The sequence below is a fragment of the Puma concolor genome, chromosome D4, assembly GCF_028749965.1.
Source record: "Puma concolor isolate L17-30 chromosome D4, mPumCon1.1.hap2, whole genome shotgun sequence".
Classification (NCBI taxonomy): domain Eukaryota; kingdom Metazoa; phylum Chordata; class Mammalia; order Carnivora; family Felidae; genus Puma; species Puma concolor.
The window spans coordinates 39,900,900-39,916,235 of NC_141679.1; the positions used below are offsets into that span (position 1 = coordinate 39,900,900).

The 15,336-nt window shown below is 39.4% G+C and overlaps 1 protein-coding gene across 9 annotated transcripts in view; it reads right to left on the reverse strand.

Annotated features, from left to right (window-relative positions):
- Nucleotides 1–2,080: 2,080 nt before the first annotated feature.
- Nucleotides 2,081–15,336, reverse strand: part of NFIB (nuclear factor I B) — a 455,619-nt gene continuing 442,363 nt past the window's right edge. For all 9 annotated transcript variants that reach the window (XM_086685307.1, XM_086685306.1, XM_086685312.1 and 6 more), the window contains one exon: nucleotides 2,081–8,768. In XM_086685307.1, the coding sequence (XP_086541433.1) occupies nucleotides 8,639–8,768 (130 nt within the window). In that variant the 3' untranslated portion in view covers nucleotides 2,081–8,638. The remainder of the gene's footprint in view (nucleotides 8,769–15,336) is intronic.

The following is a 15,336-nucleotide window of genomic DNA, read 5'->3' on the forward strand; positions in this document are numbered from 1 at the left end:
CTCAACATCTTCAGCTCTCGTGACTTGTCTCTACTTGAGAAAACCTCTATTCCTTGCAAATTCGTGCGTCTCCTATAAAATAAAGCTCCTGAGAGAATTAATACAATTAAGAAATCGAGGGGCGCCTGGGTGGCGCAGTCGGTTAAGCGTCCGACTTCAGCCAGGTCACGATCTCGCGGTCCGGGAGTTCGAGCCCCACGTCAGGCTCTGGGCTGATGGCTCGGAGCCTGGAGCCTGTTTCCGATTCTGTGTCTCCCTCTCTCTCTGCCCCTCCCCCGTTCATGCTCTGTCTCTCTCTGTCCCAAAAATAAATAAACGTTGAAAAAAAAAAAAAAAAAAAAGAAATCGATGCTTTCCTTTCCTCCCAGAGAAAGGGAAATATTGACATCACCTGGAGGGAACTTTAGGCGCCAAGAACCGATCATGTACAGGCTTGCAGTTTCCACTCAAGGAGTGGTCTTTCGGAAGGACGCTGCTGGAATATCTACCAGTAGAGGCCGGCTGCCACAGGATTAAAACTAAATGGGAAAGGAAGCCATGATCTCCAACCGGCAGCATTTCCATTATTTTAAAATCACAACAAAACAAACAAGAAACAATTGCCAATAATAACAGTGCGTGTCCTCGTGTGCTCACTCTAAAAGAAACAACCTAATTAATCCATTCATTCCTGACATATGTGTCAACTGCCTAATAATAATAATTAATAATAATAATAGTAATAAGAAGTCATAATGCCAGGCACTGCATGAGCTTTAACATAAATAATCTTATCCTCTTGACAGCCTAATGAGACAGGTACTCTCATCGGTATCTACTTTTACAGATGAGGGAACTGAGGCCAAGGAAGTTTCTGTACTTTGCTGTGGTGCAAGCCGGGCCGTTTCCAGCATTTGTAATCCTGCATTTTAACCCCAGAGCCTGGACTTTAAAGTGCTGCTGTGGAGTCTTAGTAACTGCCATCTCTCTTTTATCTCCAAATCGTGATCGATGCCAATGAAGTCAAACACGTCAACAGAGACAGAAGAACGTCTCTCTATAGGTAAAAATGTCACGTCGATCACAGTGTCCTCGAACTCTTTCCCCAGGAATGTCTTAATCTTCTAAGACACCCAATGATCATCTCCTGTGGGAGCCTTCCAGAATATTTCTTCTCAGTAGATTGCAGTCAACTGATCCCCATGTATCTCTACGTGCAGCAGTGTAGACAGACCTGCTGTAGGAGGGCAGTTTGGGGAGGTGAGAGGCGCCTGGGCCACAAATCGGACAGTTGGATCTGTCCCAGCAGGTCTTTGATTGGAATGGTCAAATTCCCGGCATTTTTATCTATTTTCAATGAAGCTTGCATGGTTTTTGCTTCCTTTGTGCAACATCACTCGGATCACAAAACCATACAGGCTCATTCCTTTTCACTGAACTCCAGATGACTCCATTCCGAAATCTTGCATTCAACCAGTCTGGATTCGAGACCCCACGGGACCAGATGGGTGTCATACTTCCCTGCGAATAAGGGACACCACCCTGCCTACCCCCAGAAGTAGCCCTGCGTCTTAGAAACCTAAGGTGCTCTTCCTTTTCGGGTGTCAGAGAAAGAGACTCTTCTCCTCTGGGCTCCCGTAACCACTAAACCCACAGCCGCAGGGTGGCCCCAGGGCTTACCTTTCCTGGTGAGCGTGTGTGTTTGAGGCCCTGTGGTTTTCGTTTGGAGGGACCACAGTCCAGCCATCCGGGCACACGTTACCCTTGCCTTGTTGCTGAAAAGCCTTTCTCAGTGAGAGGGGCCCGACATTCTAGAACTTACACTTGCATTTATACTGCCATTGTTCGGAGACTCTGGAAGGCTCCGTCGGGCCGAAAGCGCGCAGAGGGTTTACACATATATACAAGCGCCCGGTGTACAGTCGGAAGTAGTGAACTGAAATATGAGCTATCCCAGATGCTACAAAAATTCAACCGGTGCTACGACATCCCCCAATCGGAGGACCGAGATCCGCTCCCGAGACACCACTGACCCCCAACACTTAACGTCGGGAGAGCGGCGGGAAGAGGCTGAGGAGGAAAGGAAAACATGAGGCCAGAGTCTGTAGCATAGCTCATTTTATTGTTTAAACAGTTTTTGCATAGGAAATATATCCGCTTCCAGTAATTGACTGCAGTATGAGCAGGTGCTAGCAGTATAGGCTGGGTATAACAGTAACAATCACATTAAGTCAAGCTTGATTTACACCAGTTTAAAACTTGTGGCGACTGAGTTCATTTGCAACCCACAAAAAGTACCCAAAGAACATTATCCTCCAACCGGGCACAATAAAACCTTCGCTAACATTCTGGCCCAGTCTGGGGCTGATCCCAGAGGTCTGAACGCCAGAAATTAAGTAACTGTCATATAATACATCCTACCGCTAACGGTTCGTAACACGGAGATTGTGCATGTGCCTCCTTTTTTGAGAAAACTTAATGAAAACACAAGGTTCCGTACGCATGGCCCACGAGGACGTCATGCCAAAAGTTTTAAAATGGATCAACCCTGGTGTGTCGCTAGCAAGCAATAACTGACTACTTGTCACCTACAGTTGTACTAAATGTATCTAAAGAAACACACAGTCCTACAAAAGTTGTTCTCAGAGAAATATCATTGAGGTGGGGGCAGCTTTTCCCAGGATGCTAAGAGTTCTATATGATATAAGCACAAATTAACAGCTTGATGAAGACATAATCTAATGCAGCTTCGAGAAAGCCTATGCCTGGGACGGAGCTACCCCTCACATTCTACAATGCTGTAGAGATTCTTTTTTTTTTTTTTTCCCAAGAAAATGTCATTTGAAACATATTTACAACTGAACTCAACAGAGACTGTGAAATTGAACAGGCACTGCTCATTTGTTTGAGTTTTTTTGGTAAACATTTTGCTGGTTTTTTTTTTTTTTTTTGTTTCTTTCTCGTTTTGCATCAACTTTTATCAGTCCATGCAACTTCAATGCCCTCCATGAAGAATGCATAATAAGCCATACTTCTTTAAAAAAAAAAAAAAAAGAGACTTCCTTCTGCATAAAGAGATATATTTGCCACATCAGTCCCTGTAGCGCAGTTTTCGAAACCAGTCTGTCAAAAATACAGTAATACAAGACGGGCTTTAGTGCCGCTAGCCTACGCTGCTTTTCGTGAATGTAGGCCACCTTTTGTTACTGGTGCTGTGTCCTGGGACAGAAGTCCTCAGAGGCTGAGTCCAACGTGCAGGTAGGCTTGTGGCACTAAAGCACTTCACAATCTCAACGTACATTTGAATTGCAACACACAGATATTCCTAAAGAGTATTAACTAGTGAACCCTTTTATTATTTAAAAAAAAAAAAAAAACACAACTACTTACAACCGTTGAAGAAAAAAATTGCAACGACAAAAAAAAAAAAAATGTAAAAATTGACCGTCTCCAACTTGTCCCCTTTACTATGAACAACGTAACCAACAGATCTGTGGCACGGACACAGTACAAAGAGTTGTCATGGCAATGAGTTTGGCTGATGCAAAGGTCATTGTGCAGGGTCAAAGGGCAAAATCAGTGGTCCATGCTACCCCCCAACTGCAGGGCTCCACCCCACCCACACAATTTTTGAAGGAATCGGAAAAAACAGGGGAACTACCAGAAAGTGCAAAATATGAAGAAGGCAGCTTTCCAGCTCCTTCAGCATGGAGTAAAACATTCAATTTTGAGCTCTTACTATTGAACTTGAATAGCCTGCACGTGAAAAAACAAAAACAATTGCTTTCTATAGAAACCCAATTTTTTAAAGTCCAGGAAGCATGCAGCTGGTTCATGTTAACAAAAGACCTTGACAGGAACATGTAAACCCTATTGAATGTCATGCTTGGGGCCTATCTGCCAGCAATATTGCAGAGTTGTTTCGTTAAAAATGAATACCGTGCACTGAATATGAGATCACTTTCTGCAGCCTTCATCATTTCAACACAGTACGTAGATTTTGCATCTAGGTAACGAACACGTCCCGATTTCACACCGCTGAAGATGTCTCTGTGCAATCGCTTTTTGTTGAGTCCTTATGAAGCTACCAGTCACAAATCCAAGATTCTGCTCCCTGAGGACACGTTTATGTGAGACACAGCACTGTTTTCGTTTTCTGCCTATCCCGAATGCTCTGTGAAACTTAACCTTAAATACCATCGCGTAACAATCACAAAAACTTCTTGCTAAAGGCCGTATGGACTAAGAAAAAGACAGTGGTGCTTCCGACATTCTGAAATGCTCCGAAAACCAACTTTTCCAATACTAAATACAACAAAATAACCTTCATAAAATATAACTTTTCTCCATTTACACTTTTTTTTTTTAAAGGATTAGTATCCTGTGCTTTTCAAGCCCAGGAATCTGCGAAATAAACTCCTAACATGGACAGATTTTTTTTTTTTAATACATAACTTAAGAGACTGGAGAGTTTTAACTCAAGTCCAGTCTCTACACAAGGAATATTCTTGTTTACTTTAAAAATGGAAACAACATACAGTTCCATTATAATTGTTAAAAAGTTAGCTTTACAAACATGGGAATTTTAATTTAAAAAAAAAAATTCTTAACAAAACTATACAGTGTACAAATTACTGTCTACAAGGTAGGCGGTTCGTTAAGAAGATCTTTCGTTCTTCTTGCTACTTTGCAGCTTCACAGACTCATTCACATATTTTTTTTTAATGGAGCTGCCCACCCGAACATCACCCCATAACTATATTGCTATAATTAAGATTTTTGCCATGTCTTTATGTACAGTCTCCTTCACTGCCTTTTATTTACTGTTTTTCCCTTAGACAAGCCTCCAACGTTCATGTCACTCCAGAGGAAACACTTCAGAGGCGCTGTGGTGGGGCAGCAAAGCCACACAACAAAAAAGCCCAACAGCGCCCCGCGGAACAAACCCCGGGGGGGGGGGGGGGGGCAGCAGACGCCAGCCCCTACTGATGCCCTTGGGTGACCTTCACCGTCCTGAAGCTCTGCAGTTCTGGGTAAGGGGGGGGGTGTGCAAGACCTGCAAACGCGGGGCCCTTCGTCAGAATATACTTCCTGGTAAATGAGGAGGAGGCCGAAAAATGGATTTGAGATTTTCTATAGATAGTAGTATTTTTAATAGTTTTTTCACAAAAGGAAAGGAGAAAAAAAAAAATGGATTAAAAAAAAAAAAAAGCAACACTTGAACTAGGCCTTTGTACTCAAGAGGCAGGCAGGAATACCCACAGTGTGTAACTTCTTTAGCTAGAACTGCTCATTCTCTGGCCAAAAAGAGAGCGAGTCTGCCCTTCAGAAATACTGCGTGTCCTGTGAGGTCGATTTGTTCACCTACTAGGTCAAAGATACTTGAAGAGCTTGGCTGAGATAAGCCGTTTTGTACCAGGGCAAGTATCTGCAGAAATGATCGGACTTACTTTCCAACTTGCATGGCTAGGATCCTGCTGTGCTATTCAGCATTTGGGCTATCAGACTGAATGGGCTAATCAAATACAATTCTAGGCCCATAAGCATTGTTCTAAAGTATTCATTATTAAATCATATGCTGTGAGAACAATGGACAGTTTATTTTATTAGGCCATGGCCTGGGGGAAGGGGGTCAGGGGGCTCCTCAAGACGGCCCACCATGTGTCACTAATTCTGAAAGATTTTCCTTTTAGTAATGGATTCCCTCAATGGGACTGGGGGTTGGGGGGAGGGGTGTAAGAGCAAAAGTAAAACCAGCCTCCATTCACCCACTCGCCCTCAGGGGAAATGAAATCAAATATATATTTGAGGCACCATCCCTTAAAAAATCCCATCAGCCTCTAATGGGCTTAATTCATCCACAGGAACATTAATTTCTGAAAATTCTGCATTTCCCCTCTGCTCTGGTTCTCTGTTTAAAAGGGCAGGTAAAAATGACAACTTAACAAGATTTATTATGGGTTTTTTTTTGTTGTTGTTCCTTAAAAATTGAACTTTGATTTTAATCTATAAGTCCAAATACATTTAATACAGCTACCCTCCGTTCAATCCTCTGGATGTATTAAAAAAAAAAAAAAAAAAAAGATCCAAGTGCACTGCCGTCCTTTCGAAGTAGTGAGTCACAGGTAAATCATGAATGAGACGAATAAATGGGGAAGAGGAGCAGTGGAGAAAGAATACGGGAACACTCCCTCCGGCCGGGACGATGTGTTGTGTAGGAGAAAATACACTCGTGTGTTCAACTCCCAAAGTGCGAAACCTCCACTACGTGGATGTTTCGGCAGATAGTTTTGCCAAATAGGAGGCAGGCTCACTCTCCGCTGTGGATCCAGAACTTCCACGCAAGACCACCACCACCACCAAAAAAAAAAAAAAAAAAAAAAAAGAAGAAGAAGAAGAAGAAGAAGAAGAAGGTAAGACAGTTTGTTTTAAGCCAAGTCTGCCTCCAGGAGGAATTTGTTGTGTTCGCTTGTTCTATTTCTGTTGTTAGGAAAACCAGAAATGAGTTCAGCTTGCACCCCAGGTGGGAAGTTAGAGAAGGGGGAATCTGTGTAAGTTGAAGTTTGTCACAGTAGACAGAACAGTTGCTTTGCAGCCCAGGCCCGTCTCGGGGTGTACTGCTTCACAGCTACACTGTAAAGTGTTAAAAATCCTCCCACCCACCCCAGAATATATATATATGTATATTAAAAAAAATCCCCTGTCCATCTCTCAGTACACAAAGGACCTCATCACACTGCAAAAATAGCAGTACCCACTTTGGTCAATTAAAACAAACAAACAAACAAAAAAAAAAGCATACATTATTTTTTTTTTCAATCTGCGTACTTACCTAGAATAACCAATACAGCTAAAAGCACTACGTACATAGGCAAAACTTGGTATTGCATAATTCGTATAAATTTGAAACCCCTCCCCCCCAATATTAATTGGAAGATGAAAAACATGAAAGGTTAATAGAAAAAACACCAAAATACTGAAAATATTGCTGGTCGATTACAATTTTTAAGCGGCAACTATACACAGCCATGATATGCTTTATAAATGTGAGATAAAGGTATAACTGTCTAAAAAATCCATGATGTCACACATTTTTCTTCGTCTGGAGTACAAAATATTTTGTCATAAAAATGGTAAAGATTTAAAATGATAATAAATGCAGCAAAACAAGTGTAGTGATGTCACTTTTTTGTTTTTTTTTTGTGTTTTTTGTTTTTTTTTGTTTTTAGATTTCAAGGCAAGGCACGTAATGTGGACATTATATCTTCGTGCAAATTAGGATTACTGGAAAGAGTATTTTTAATTAAAATTTTCAGAGACATAGAGGCAAAATGTGTCTGCCCATGCACACTACAGATCTGTCAATACAAGAAATTTGTTGAACAAGGCTAATGTCTGAAAGCACCATGCAAGTTTTCAGCACCCTGATTCTATTTGTTTTCTCAAGAGTGCGTTTTTATATCCTACACCCTGGCGTTCCCAGTTTGTAAACTGTAAGCTTTACCCTTGTGGCATGGATTTGCCTGCCTCTTTGTCTCTATAATGAAGATTTTATAGAACCTTTTGTACGTACACCCTATGGGTTCTTGATGCAACCAGTAATTTTAAATAAATAAATTCTACCTCCAAGGAGGCTGCAGCTAAACCAACATAAGTGCTGTGTTTTCATTAATTTTTTTTTCTCAAGCACATGATTTGTCTTGATTTAATGCCTTTTTAATGCCCTCAACAACTGAGGGGAAAATAAATTCGTTCAAAATTATTTTAAATTCTTTTTAATCCCCTCAATTTAGAGTCCAAGGGCTGAAGGACTTATAATCATGATTCCCCTTTAGATATAAATTTATAAATTGCACTTGCCTCTGTTAAGTGTTTTGTGGGGAAAATATTATATTAATTTTTACTGTTGCATGCAGAGATAACACTTCACCTACATCGAGGCATTTCTTCCATAGAGCCTTTGTGTTCAAACTGTTTTTTTTTTCCTTTTTTCTTTTTTTCTTTTTTTTTCTTTTCTTTCTTTTTTCTTTTTTTTTTCTTTTTTTTTTTCAGGTTTCAAACTGGGTTACACACTGGAAAAGGCTGGGTTAAGGGCCAAAATTTAATAAATCTGTACTGATAACTAAAGGCTACAGAGATTTTATATATATATTTTTTTTTAACTTTTAGAAATCAGAGTGCTTATAAAATGGCTGGCTCATGGCTCCGTCACCCAGCACCTCTGATGTCGCCTCCTAGCCTTTGTCGGTGAGACAACCAGGAACAGTGATTCCATGCGTAAACAACAAGAATACTAAACCAATAAAACTAGCTTATCATGCACATATTAAGGCATCTAGAAAGTCAGTTAAAATATATTGTCATAGAGACAGAACATCTATTTCCCAGCGGACTTCATGTAACAAAGGCTACGTTGCAGGGGCTGTGATCTACCATCAGTGAAATATCATCGACCCTTTTTTTTTTTTTTTATGTCATTACAGTTTCAACCTTAAGGGAATTAGTGATTGTAAGTGCCGTAATTGCTGGTCTATTATCTTCTTTCTTCAGTTTCTTTCCTTTCTCCCTTTTTGTTTGTTGTGTTTAAGTTTTGTCCAGTCTTCCTCTTTTCCTTTTTTTTTTTTTAATTTTTTAAACTACTGGTGTATTTCATTTTCCCTCAGTTGCTCGTTTCTGCTTGAAGGAAAGGTTCTCCGATTATGTTCAAACCGTAATTTTGGACATTTGCCGGTAGGATGGGTGTCCTATTTGATACTTGGAAAGGAACCAAGCTAGCCCAGGTACCAGGACTGTTGACAGGAGAGGAGCAGGAGGGAGGGAAGAGAAAAAGAGAAAACACAACGTTAAAATCTACAGCAATATTAGAAATATAAATTCCACAGGCATCAAATTACTACTATAACTTTTTTCCATATTACAGTTTAATATGAGATAAGTGTGCCAAGTTGTAAATATTATAGGTATATACCCTGCATGGTCTATTTCTTTCATGGAAGGTTACACTAATTTCTTTTAAGATTTTATTTTATTTTTTTTACATAATCTCTACACCCAACATGGGGCCCGAACCCACAACCCCGAGATCAAGACTCGCACGCACCAACGACTGAGCCGGCCAGGTGCAACCCCACGGTAAGACTAATGGTGAGGCAGAATAAGCTCAAGACGGGCTTAACACACGATTCTTGAACTCGGAGCATATTCCTAAAATAGCTGATCTACTTCGATGAAAAAAAAAGAAAGAAAGAAAAAGAGAAAGAGAAAGAAAGCTGCAAATCCACAATGGTGACCCAAGGGTTTGCTAACTTTGCTCTGATCCTGCTTTATTTTCAGTTCACAAGCAATTCAATTTTCAGTTTTTTACCTGCTTACCGACTGAATATCATTGAAAGTTGCAAAGAAGGGTATTTCTTTTTCCTTACGATAAGAAAAAATCTATTTCTTAAGGAGGCCAGGACGTAGTATGTCATTTGAAATGCTGGCACCAGAGGCCTGGGCGCTCAATGTCCCCGCCATCAGTAAGGAAGATTACCACATCCAAGTGGCTCTGAGTCTGAAGAGCTGGAAGGGGTGGGCAGGAGGGGCGCTGGGGGTAGCCAGCAGATGAGGTCCTTGTCCCCCTCCAACCAACTCTCATTTCATCTATGTTGGATTTCGGGCTAGCTAAAGAAGCTTGAAGAAGAGCTCTCGAATTACTACCGACATAATCTTTCATCAAACGAGTATCATATGGAGGAAGATAAAACCTGAGATCTACTTATCACAAAACAACACCGCGCACTGTACATTTGGGGGGGTATACCTAATCAGACAACCGTTTGTTTCAACACTCATCTCAGAATGAATGGCAGCTAATTCACAGCTGCATAAATAACCAAGAAAACATCAAACTGACGGTTGCATACCCTGTTTTGTCAGGGTCTGACCTGGAGACTTTGTTTTGAGGTTTTCAATTAAATTGAATATTTTTTTTTAATGTTTCTTTATTTTTGAGAGAGAAAGAGACAGAATGCGAGCAAGGGAGGGGCAGGGAGAGAGGGAGACACTGAATCCGAAGCAGGCTCCAGGCTCCGAGCTGTCAGCACAGAGCCCAATGCGGGACTCGAGCTCACAAACTGCGAGATCATGACCTGAGCCGAAGTCAGACGCACAACTAACTGAGCCACCCAGGCTCCCCTAAACTCAATTCAATAGCCTTTACCTTTGAAACCATGAGGTGAGATGGATACGACTATTGTAGCTCTCAACCCTCATTTTTTCACACGCGAATACCAAAGGAACAAAAAACCTCTATGGGATATTAACTTGAAGGAACAATTTTGTCACGCACGCGCACACACACACAAAAATGCTTGGATTAAAAAAAAGAACCTGATACGTATAACTTCTTTCACTCTGGTGATACCTCTATACACAATGCGTCTTACTGGTACATGCGGAGGTGCATATTTTGGATTTGATATTTCAACAGAAAACATTTCGCAATGACCTTTTATGCCCAAGAGATTTTACAATTAGATGATGGGCTTTATCATAGCCAAGTCCTTCTCCTCTTTCTGCTCTCCATTTGATACAATACGAGCACATGGTAGATGATCAATACAGTTTTGGGATACACAAATCACCCAAGTGTTCCAAATCACACCCAACTATGTATTTTTTAAAAGCGTGGCTTGTAAGCATCACATACTTGCACGAATACATTGTGATTTGGCCCCCTACAAAAAGAGAACAGGCATCTCTAAAACTTAAAATGAGAGACGTTTAGTATTAACAAAAATTAACTCTTGGGGAATCATCAAATAAGAATTCAAAGGAGGAACAATTCAAACTAAAAAGATACGTCCTCATGATCGGATGGAAAGTCGTAATTTGAAAGAATGAGAATACTTGTTATCGAAACCTTTTCCAAGAGACTTAATTATTTTCACATATTTCTCTCTTCCCACACACATCTTCCATTTCTGTGTTTTGCAAGATTGATTGGGAGAGAATGTTATATGATACATCATGAAAGCTATTTTCCCCTCAACTGTACTCTCACTGCACTTTGTTACACAGTAAAATTATAGCATTTATTACTTCATATCATAATTACCTGTATCTGTGATAATCTTATTGACTGAAAGGTAAGCTCCACAAAGAAAATAACTTTGTCTTATTAATCCTTGTAGAGCCTGGCTATCGCTGATGCTAATTGTTTCTTAGCAAATAAAATAAATTACAAAAACATATATCCATTAGTTTGAACCCAACATGGGAAGCGTGTATCAAAAACAAAAAGACTTAACTGAAATCGATAAAATCCTTGACAGTAAAAGACAATGTCAACAAGCAGATCACTTCACAAAATTGAGCCCCAAGTTAAATGGGCTCTAGAAAGTCATTTAGAGATTGAGAGATTGCATTCTTTAGAAATACAAAGTATATTTTAATGACTGAAAATAGATGTGACTCCTTACATAGAGAACTGGGTCTCACTAATGGCAGGAAGGACAAGAATTCAGGGTTTATTTTGCGAGAGCTTTCTTATGAGGTCCTAAAAACAGACACGGATTATTCTTTGGAAAACGCTCAATAAAAACAAACTGATGTTAGTGACTAACAGGACTCTAGCTGCAGAATATCTAACAAATTCAATTTCGATGTTTACCTCAATCTTTCAAACCTCCCATCCTACATTATGACCATGTCAAAATTGCAGCGTGCAATATATTTGTCAATACTGTTTATGAACCTTTGGGGGAAAATAAATCTCAAACATTAACACTATGCAGACCTCATATATGAGTTTTACAAGTCTCCTATTGCCAATTTATAGGTGAGGTTCAAAACTACAAGGCACAGACATTTCTTAGAGCTTTTTGGTAGTCCTATTGGGAAAAAAGTCTGTTAAGACAAATTCAAAGATTATGATAACAATGTAAAAAAACGTTTAATCAAACAAGATAATCTGGATCATTTCAGCTCAAAAAGAGAATGTCTCAAATTGCATAGTTTTTCAGGTAAAATGTCAATAGTGCTGTTTACATATCTAACTCCCTCTTGTATAAATCCATGCTAATGGTCACCAGTATGGATAAAATAAACACACATATTCATAGGTATCTCCATATATAAGCTCATTATATGTAAAGTGCTTAATAGTTTTAATCCATAGTGGAGTGAGAATTATCTTATGTCTAATCCAATAATCTGTGCCTCTATGTATTAAGAGATGTGCAAACATAATTGAAAGACCTCAAAATATTCAAGGTCAAATTAAGCTACTTCAGCCAATAGATCTTCAAACACGCATAGACTTTGTTTTCATTCCATTTTCCATTGCCGAATCACCTTTTCTTCAGGCAAACAGAAGATAAGCGTAACTAAAAGCTGAAAACACATCTTTAGAAAATATATAAAGGCCATACCATTAAAAACGGAAAAGAATATAAAGTACTTTAAAAATGTCCATCGACGGATGAATGGATAAAGAAGATGTGGTGTGTGTGTGTGTACATATATATGTACACACACACACACACACACACAACGGAGTACTACTCGGCAATCAAAAAGAAGGAAATCTTGCCATTTGCAACTACGTAGATGGAACTAAAGGGTATTATGCTAAGCGAAATTAGTCAGTCAGAGAAAGGCAAATATCATATGACTTCACTCATATGAGGACTTTAAGACACAAAACAGATGAACCTAAGGGAAGGGAAGCAAAAATAATATAAAAACAGGGAGGGGGACAAAACAGAAGAGACTCTTAAATACGGAGAATAAACAGAGGGTTACTGGAGGGCTGTGGGAGGGGGGATGGGTTAATGGGTAAGGGGCATTAAGGAATATACTCCTGAAATCATCGTTGCGCTATGCTAACTAACCTGGATGTAAATTAAAAAATAAAATTAAATTAAAAAAATAAAAGAAAAAAAGTAAAAAAGCAGGCACAAAAAAAGCAAAAAAGATACTTTGTACCTTAACACAAAGGAAAATTCACCCTAATGACTTCTACTCTATGTATATAATGAGGTATTTCATTATACACAAAACAGGTATATATAAGTTAGATCAAAATTCTAAAAAACATCTGATGTCATGGATAGTATGTTCACGCATGACACATGTTCATGCAAACGCATGACGTGGCTGCCTCAAAAAAGGAAGAAGCAAAGAAACAAGTTATTTAGACCTTGAGATGCATTAATGGAAGGTGATCGCCCATTTTATCCTGATCAGACTACTTCTGAAGCGCTGTGTTGCTTCTAGGCATCACTCTTCAAGAGAAACAAACTCTGTGACAGTTCTATGATGAAGAAACTCACCAAATCATGTCACCTGAGGAACAGCTGAAGGGAGACAGGGAAGATACAACAGTTGAGTTGGAAAGAAATGTAGATTTGTTCTGTATAGTTCAGGTGGAAAGAATTAGCATAAAGGGAGAAACTTTCAGAAGACAACCATGATGAGGGCCTACTATGAGTAAGATGCCATTCTGGGTATTCTACATCCACTATCTCACTTAATTTCTTCAGTGAACTCTTGAAATTGCCCTTGTCCCATTTCACAGAGGAGAAAATTGAGGTTTAACTTGCCCTGAGTTACTCACCTAGACCTCGGATGTGAATCAGTTCTGATTCCCATGGCCATTTCACTATATTATACTGTTGCCCTGGGAGGTCAGACATTGACCCTACATTAGACAGAACTTTTGAACAGAAGTTTCCTCAAGACAATATTTGCTTCAGGAGACAGTGAATTTCCCGTGCCCCACACAGCTGGATCACAACCTAAGAAATGGTGCAGCGGACTTGTGCACAGAATATGTGCTTGGTCTGGGTGATCAAGCAACTCTGAAACTCAATATATATCTTCTGAAAACAAATCCAGTTGAAGTTGTATTACAGTGACCTTATGGTGAGGATTATGGGGGTAAGAAGATACCCATTTCTTCCTTTTAAAAATGATACACTATTTATATATTTCATATCCTTGGATAAATTGGATAAAGGAGTTGGCCTTTGTATGTACAAGTAGTAAACAGACTCTATGCCATTCAATGAAAGAAAGAGAGAAAACTGCTCTGGGCAAATCAACACTGGATGGTTGTGCTGTCTAAAATTATGCAAGACTGTGTCTTCTCGGCCAAAAAGAATTGGGCCCTTGGCTTTTACCTCAGTAACCACCCAAGAACCATGGAGTGCCAAGTAAACATATATGGAGTAATAAGTTGAGTAAGGAACCAAACAAAGGCAAAGGCTTCACTTCAACTATGGCTTGAAATAAGAGCTATCAGAATGGCAAACTTCATTTATTACTAGTCTGTGTTTATCTGATAGTGAGTTGCGTAACCCATTTGGCAAGCATTTTATACAATGTGAAAATATCCAGCACCCTAATACTTTTTAGGGGAATAATAGCATTGCCCATTCAGAGTTCACACACTGATTTAATCCTAAGACTGCTATATTTCCTTCAAAGATAGTGAGTATGCTTCTTTTTCAAGAAGCATAAAAAATATAAGAATGAAGCACAAAGGATTTTATATATTCAGGAATACCTCAACTCTCCTAGGAGCTATATTACTTATAGATAGAAATAAATATAAGCAATGGTGCAAAAAACACAAAAAGTAAATAAAATAACTACCTTAATTTAAAAGAAGGATTTGCCTTTAATTCCTTTGCACCTGTTTTAGGTATCTCCAAAAAGAAAAGATTTTTACTTCCGTAGCTAAACATTCCTAATATCATCGCTGCAATAATTAACACGTCTGTACTGGGATCTCTCTCCCAAAATGCACAACAATTTCCCCTGGCAACGGCTAAAATCTACCTGGAAAGACCAATCACGGGCCAGTTAATTAAGTATTCATTAAGTTAGAAAAGCCATGCTATCCCGAATTGTGCAGGAATGCGTTTGGATTGGCTGCTCACTTCAACACGATGCAAATGTTATGGATGGTGTCTTAGGAAAACATGCTAGGTCACACCAGTTGAAGGAATATATGGGTAGTATTTAAGAACCTATACATATAAGAATTATTATATGTCATTACATAGTAAGAATGTATTTATAAACTCATTAAGGTATTAGGACCAAAAAATGGTACTTAGTAAATACACTAGTTGCTAGTACTTCCATGGTGTGCATTTTTTGCCAGGCACTGTTCTATGAATTTTCAATCCTCACAATAAATCGATGAGAAAAGTACCAGTTTAATTCTGATTTGACTGATGAGGGCACCGGAGCTAGGAAGTTATGTGCCTTGCCCAAGTCATGCTGCTATTAAGTTACAGAAGCCAGGATTTGAACTCCAGCAGTGTGGTTCTAGGGTCTACATTCTTACCCATTACACTTTACCTC